At 39.3% G+C, this 7,589-nt stretch overlaps 1 protein-coding gene across 1 annotated transcript in view; it reads right to left on the bottom strand.

Annotated features, from left to right (window-relative positions):
• Positions 1-7,171, bottom strand: part of LOC143340154 (sodium/hydrogen exchanger 9-like) — a 67,457-nt gene extending 60,286 nt beyond the window's left edge. The window contains exons 1-4 of the mRNA XM_076761794.1: positions 6,930-7,171; positions 6,018-6,217; positions 2,194-2,271; positions 1,918-1,994 (exon numbers count right to left, since the gene is read on the bottom strand). Of these exons, the coding sequence (XP_076617909.1) occupies positions 1,918-1,994; positions 2,194-2,271; positions 6,018-6,217; positions 6,930-7,080 (506 nt within the window). The 5' untranslated portion in view covers positions 7,081-7,171. The remainder of the gene's footprint in view (positions 1-1,917; positions 1,995-2,193; positions 2,272-6,017; positions 6,218-6,929) is intronic.
• Positions 7,172-7,589: the final 418 nt, after the last annotated feature.

Consider the following 7,589-nt stretch of genomic DNA (forward strand, 5'->3'; position numbering starts at 1 on the left):
GAAGTGTGTACATTTTTATTTATGTAATTAATGAGGTCACAACTAACTAATATCGTCATTAACTATGACCTCAATGCTATCTCTGTGGCTGCGTCAACAAAAAAACCTGAATGTTAAAGGCATCTAAAAGCAGCCATACTGGTTTCCATGATTGCTGAAGGAGAGCTGTTATACTGGATTCCATTATATTATACAGGTGTGCCACTGATGCATACTGCTGTGAGTGAAAAAAACATTCATACTGAAATCCTTGTATCTTCAAAACACGAGAAGACAAAAATATCTAATAATAAGAATAAGAATATAATCCTTTGAAAAGTTTCATTTCTTCTGATCACAGAGGATCCTGGAGTTATAACAGGAAAACAACAACACTGGAGTTATGAGGTTTTCATACAGTCTGTGTGCAGCAAATTAGTGGTCAGTGCAAAGATCTCAATTTCCTACAAAGTGTGAGAGCGCCATCTAGCTTTGTGAGGCCAGAATAGCAACGCTCCACATTAGCAGCTGTGCCTCAGTTCCACACTGCAGACTGATGTCAGGCAGGCTTCGATCACTTAGTGCGTTTAAGTTAAATCTGCTTATTTTCTACGTGTGCTGTTGATACACACTGGTCAAAGCACACATTGTGCCTAAGCAGAAAAAGCACAGGTGTGATTAATAACTCTAACAACGGTTTGGTTTCATTTCCATTTCCAAAAAAGCTGGGATGCTGTGTAAAACATAAAAACAGAATGCAATCATCTGCAAACAAACTGTGTTTACAGCAGCTTTCTGAAGTGCTCCTGAGCCCATGCAGTAACATCCTTTATACAATCATGTGTTCACACTGCGGTGAACCTCGCTCCTTCCTTGCTTGCCCCTTTCATACCCAATCATGATACTATCACCTGTTACCAGTGAACCAGTTTACCTGTGGAATGTCCCAAACAGGCATTTTTGGAGCATTCATCAACTTTCCCAGTCTTTAGTTGCTCCTGTCCAAACTTGTTTGAAACATGTTGCTGCATCAAATTCAGAATAAGCAGATATTTACAAAAATCAATAAAGCTGATGAGGTAAGACATTTAATATATTGTCTTTGTGCTTTATTTGAGTATAAGTCAAAAAAAGATTGGCAAATGATCACATCCTGTTGTATTCATGGTTTAGACAGCATCCCGATGTTTTTTGGAGTCAGGGTTGAATGTCACTCAGTTTCAAGGTCTTGCTATTGTGTATGCTGGCTCTGGAGCAGCTTACTGTGACACTTGAACTAGAGCAGTAATTCAGGTAATTAGTTACACCTGTGCTTTCCCTGCTATGACAAAAAGGCCCATTGTACCACGACGCAACGCAAACAGAGAAACAACTCACAGCTTGAGTTAAATAACAGCTTCTGAAAGAGCTTCATTAAATTTCCACAAAAAAACTGTTTACTTCTTAGAAAAGATTCAGAATTACTTTGATTTTGTGTGCTGCGTACTAACTGTAAAAACACTATAACACGACTATTAAGTATTTATTATTATTCTTGTTGACAATATTCAGTTAGGAGCTGGGACATAGCATATGGATTTACAAATGGCACAATACACTTTTTTAAAAATAGAATGTGACTGAAAATGAGCACAATTGTGGTTCACCTGAATCAAAACATGAACACATACAGCATGAACTGTGTGACAAAGAAGAGAGAATGAGAAAATGAAAGTATGAAAAAAAAAGATGAAAAAAAATTAGACTGTTGTTAATAAACCAGACAGAAAAAAGCTATTATCAGTAAATTGTTTTAATTATTATTTATCAACTACGCATGGTGAAGCTGTGTGAAAAGCCAGCTCCTTAGCTATTCTCTTACTTCTGTGCACCTTAACTTCACGAGTCTTATTGTGTTTTTGATGTGTTGTTTTGTGAGAACGATAAAACAGTGCTTACCCTACGGTCACACAGCTGATCATGGTGCCCAAAAAAGCAAAAGTCAGAACGGATCCAAGATTTTCAGTGAATCGTTTCTAGAACAGAAATTCAAATGAGCACCAGTTAGTAACAAACAAGTCAACAATATGCAACACATCTAGTTAAACGTCATGTGACAAACAGCTGCACACACTTCAAGGCAGCGTTTTTTTCAAACTAATGGAGCAGCCATATACAGGGAACAAAGCTTTGATGATGCCTTTACTTAGAGGCACGTCAGGCCAGCAGTCTCACCTGATTAAGGGTGTAAGCTCCATGGAAGATGATGGGTGGCAGGAACAGATTGAAAAGGACCTGGGGATCAAAGGTCTCCTGTAAAAGACAGAGCAGTTGTGTTGATGACTGACAGGGCTCCGTGGGGAGCGCGAGGACTCCGTTTACTGAATGTGACTGACTGACAGACGGATATTGCACACACATCGTTCACTGCAGCAGCTCTGTTTTGGCAGACAGACACCTGTTCTTTTTTTCCTCTTTGAATCGAGATGTCACAATAGTCTCCAGGTGCCACGACAACCTCATATGTCCTCTCTTTCTATACTTAAAAAAAAACCTGTTGTGTGTTGTTAAAAGAAAAAATGTGACACAGCTTATGTGAAAATGCTCATGCCTTTCTTCTTATCATTCTCACCCATGAACATGATAATTAGGAGCATCATAGGTGCTAGCCAGATGACATTTACAACTGCACAGTTAGCTTTCAAAATAGAAGTAAAACTCATCACTTTGCAGCTTAAAACACACACATTAACCATGTTAATGAGTGTTTAAATGCTAACGAAATGTGACGCATTCTTTGAACTTGCAGTAAGGTCACTAAATGGTGCATAACATTACCTTAGAGTCCTCTGCAGCCTATAATAATAATAATAATAATAATAATAATAATAATGAAATAATATAATGACTGTGCACTGCACTAGCATTCTACCCATGTGCACTGACTCAGACTTCCACAGCTGATTAAAGCAAAGCATAATGCAAACTGAGAAGTCTAACTGCTTGTGTCAGTCCTCACCAAAGAGGCTCCCAGCACTCATTAAGAAGGGGAATAAGCAAGTATAGTAGCCACACGTGTTCAGATAACAGATGGATTAACATTAAACAAAATCCAAACCGCTAATCACAACAAGTTGCATTGCCTTCGACACAAACAGGAACCAGAGTGCGAGGTAATTTTTAACATACCGTGCACGTTCTCAGCCTGTTTCTCATCTTAGCCAATATGATGCAATACAAGCCGCTCAGAAAGGTAGCCTTTCATGTCCTTCATCCTTGAATCTTTTTTATGTCTATTGTGGGTACATTCTGTGGATCAAACGGCAGTGATATTCAATTCAGATCAAAATAACGCTGCTTCTTCCTGATTCCTACATCTCACAAGGTCTCATTACATTGCTCAGTATTAAATTCCAATTCAATTAAATTTCAGCCGAAAAGGCGAGATGTCGTGATGACGCTTGCTGAAGTTGGACCGTGGTCACAGACCTTTTGAGAATGGCCTAGATTTTGCTTTTGAAAAAACATACAAAAGGGTGAGAAAACCTGAACAGCAAGAATATTTGGATGACTGAAAATAGGCCTCCCTCTGTAAGCGTCCTGTTTCCAGGACATGTTGTATTTTAGTGAACATTTAGACACGTGTATGTGTGGATACGTGGAAGATAGTTTTTTTTTTTTTTAATTATCATTTCTAATACTGGAAAATCCGTATAGAGTTTGGAGAGCAAGCATGCTCTCTCAGTAATTCGCACTTGAGATGGTTGCTAGAGCTACAAATTGCTCCTATCTTTCTGCTGCTATCACCCTGCTCAATATAAATTACTTTTTTGCAGCTGCAATTACCCACACAGCACAATATGCATGTATTTTTTCATCTGCGCAGGCTGTGCATGACAAGTACAAAACTGCATGAGAGAGACTAACACAGATACTGTAATCAATAAATTATGCATATGCTGGTGGTTTCTTTCTAAGGGCCACCTGCACCACCCAGTCGAGGATGGAGGTGTGTTGTATACACTAATTGCCTCTTCAGCTGAGCAGCACTAAATTTAATCAGACCACAAACTTTAATGCCTTACTCCCCAGTGGAACATAATGGACTCAGTAATGCAATGAAATCCTTATCTCTCCCTGCTAGGTCCCCATATGTATCAGACTTAATGGCGTGAAGGCTATACAGAATAGTCTGACCGATGTAATGGCCTTTGTGGTAGCCTCCGCTGGTTTGCTAATGAGACCCCAGCATTCAAAGGGGCCAAAGAGTCCAAGCCATTAACGAAGAGTTACACTTGGCCTGGATGATTTGCAAGGTCCATGGTTCACTTACTCCCTTTCTCTTGGGTTGAAATATTGCTCTGAGATGTAGATATACATTTTCAAATATGCTCACTCTACGCTCAGGCGTGTTGGCCATCATGTAGCTAAATCTCTGGCTCGTTGCTTCTTTTCTTTGATATGACAAATCTCTATGATAGCACTGCTAAAATATGAAAGCGAAACAGAAAACACACAAGCTAATGACAACCAGCGGCCCATCTCAAGGCTTAGGCTCCTCTACTTAACAGTGACTGGCTAATTCCTTTTAAACACATAGCTGTAAGTAGTTTGCAGCACTCTGGCTTGAGGTCTGCTTCTAACATTACTTCTGTTGCACCTCAGAGAGAAAAAAAAAATACAAATATGCTGTACTTTGATCAACTATTCAAGAATCCCTGTATGTAGAATTCATCATTAAAAAATATCAAACTCCCTCTTGATTAAAACCAATAATAAGTCTGTGAAATCTTTAGTTGACTGGATGATCAAATCTTTGAAAAATACAAATACATTGGAAAATGTATCAGTGTAGTCTTCACACATATCAATATACTGTATATGATAGAGTATATTATAGTATTCTGGGTTAGCAAAGAGGTTAAATTTCATGTTTCCAAAAGAAACAAAATCAGCAGGGTTCATAAAATTAACGGATACGTGCTAATTAAACACAGCATCAAATCTTAAGCAGCAGTGCATTTCATCTTCACTGAGAAAACATCCCTGATATACTGTATGTGCAGCATTTGGTAATTTCGAATTTTGTTCACAGTATCACAGTCCCCTCCACTCTGTAACAGATGGTAGATATTCACTTCCATTACTTTGTTCTGTGTCACAGGCTGAGATGGCCATCTCCATCTAAGAGGCAAAAGCTGCAGTGTCTGTTGAGATTACCTATCTCACATCTTTCCTGCACTGCAGAGCAATCCCGCTTCAAAATCACTCGCAAGAGTATCTCATTAAGAAAATTCTGCATGTAAACTTGGAAAATGTCTTGACAAGAATCAACACGTCAGGAAAATAAATAAATAAATAAATAAATAAATGGGGGTTTTGTAATTGTATTCACAGAGTTTGTTTGCAGTTGTTGGCAGGAACATACTTTAAAGAAAATGTTAGTATAAAGCCTTTTTGTGTTCATTGATCAGACCCCTTGTGTTGCTTTATCTACCCTGCTAGAGTCTGTTTATTGGTTTCTGTGTTTAGCTGTCTTCTAATTTCCCCTTGTCCGCACAGCACACCTGAAAATGTAATCTTCCCTATCTGTTCCTTAATAAATCCTTAATATAGGTTAAATTGCTCTCTTGCCCTCTTTCGCTCTGTACCACCACTCTCTTGCTTCCCCAATGACAAACAGACCATGTAAGTAATTTAGAGGAAAACCAATAACTAAGCACCATTAGAGGAGACTGTTGATGTAAATACCCAGCATACACAAGGGAAAAAAATATAGATGTGATCAAAGGAGAGGCATTGAAGGAAATAGTGTTATTTCAGTCTAAATAAAACTACATCCGAGGAAAAGGAAGCATCCTGAATGGTGCAGTGTTTTCACATGCTCCTTCTGCACTATTGATCAGCAGCTTTTCAAAGGAAATGTTTTATTTGGTCAGGCTATTTTACTTTTGGCCAGAGCCTATGTTGTGTCACAACCTGAAGCACCTATCCACCTCATAGATTTCCTTTTGTAACATACTTTTTGAGTGCAGGTCAAATAAAGTTGCCTTAGTTACCGTATGAAGAGTTGCGAGCGGCGGGCATCTTTGGTCGACTTTGCCAACGTGTCTAAAACAGTGAAGGTGTGACGTGATGTTGACCGTCAAGATGTGAGGAGTGCTGTTAAGACCCCCACAACCACACACACTGTCCGTATTGTCCATATGCTCTCCCCAGTCAAACGAGAAGCATCTCACTGCTAACCCTGCAAGCACACCTGCAGAGGAGTGAGAAAAAGCTGCTGTTATGAAAACTAAGGCAATCCTCTGATAGCTTATGTTTACAAAAGATCCAGAAGTAAATAAATCATTATGCAGCCACTATACGGCAAAAAATCCCAATAACATAACATCATAACCATAAGAAGGACACAAATGCAGCACATATAGGAAAATCTACATTATGTTGTTATAATGATGAAACACTGGTGAAAGTGCAAACTTGTAAATAATGAATGAATCAGGTATACTGCTGGCTGGCAAGCCCTTTGTACTTTATTGTATCTAGAACTACTTGACAATTATGTACCCTATTTGGTGCAATGGTAAACCACATTAAAAGGTCGAGTGTAATTTTGCACCATAAAGCCAACCACCCAAAGTCAGCCAAGTATCATGCCATTAAAAGTATTCCTAATTTGTTTAAGCTGTGAACAATTATCTGACCTAATTTTCATCAAATTGATAGTAATTTCTGTATTATTTTTTTTTCCCCACAAAAACATAACTACATCTCTGCCAGTAAAATGGTGGATAAATCAAAATGAGACAATGTGACCCTCTTCTACACTCCTGAGGTCCAAATTTCGACAAAACTCACTTCATTCTGTTAACGGTCTCATATATTATTCAACCTGTGAGCTCAGGAAGTGTTGAATAACGACTTCCGCACTCTGCACTCTAAATAGGCTATCAGCTAAGGCTACTTACCATAAAACATAGCCCCTCCAGTTTCATGTACAAGTCTGTATTTAAACTGTTTTAACTTCCACACGCTGAGAATGGTTATCAGTGCCAAGCCAATTGCAGCGAGTACCAGTGATGCTGCACCGTCTCGTCTGTGCTTCACTGCGCCCGTCATCTTTGAATCCTGGGTCAAACTTTTCGGAAACAACGTCTTCACTTCAGGAGCAGCAACATCCGCATAAGCAGCGCTCGAGAACCTGTGCTGCCTTACATCTGCTTGTAAATCTCGCACACAGGTGGGGAAATAGTAAGATGTAAGAGGTAGTAAAATGCAAGAGCAGTGTGAATAACAAGTAGAAGGAAACATCGAGTTACTGTATTCTTAGAAAGCCGAATTATAACATGCTGGACGTGTAGGAGCGAGAATAATCACATTTTTCGAGTGGCACGGCTCATGCCACTGCAAGATAGTGGCGGTATTTCCCAAAGACGTGAATGCACCATCAGTGGGGCAACCGTTTCTTTTTTTTCCCCAGCAGATGGCGGTAAATACAAACGGATGCACGCGGAGCTCGTTGACTCCATGTAAGCCGAGACATTGAATCCTCACTATCACAGTCCCTTAACCCTAAGTGATTTCGTCGTGGGCCTTAATTAGTGGTTGGTTGATTGATTGATTAATTA

The sequence above is a fragment of the Chaetodon auriga genome, chromosome 21, assembly GCF_051107435.1.
Source record: "Chaetodon auriga isolate fChaAug3 chromosome 21, fChaAug3.hap1, whole genome shotgun sequence".
Classification (NCBI taxonomy): Eukaryota; Metazoa; Chordata; class Actinopteri; order Chaetodontiformes; family Chaetodontidae; genus Chaetodon; species Chaetodon auriga.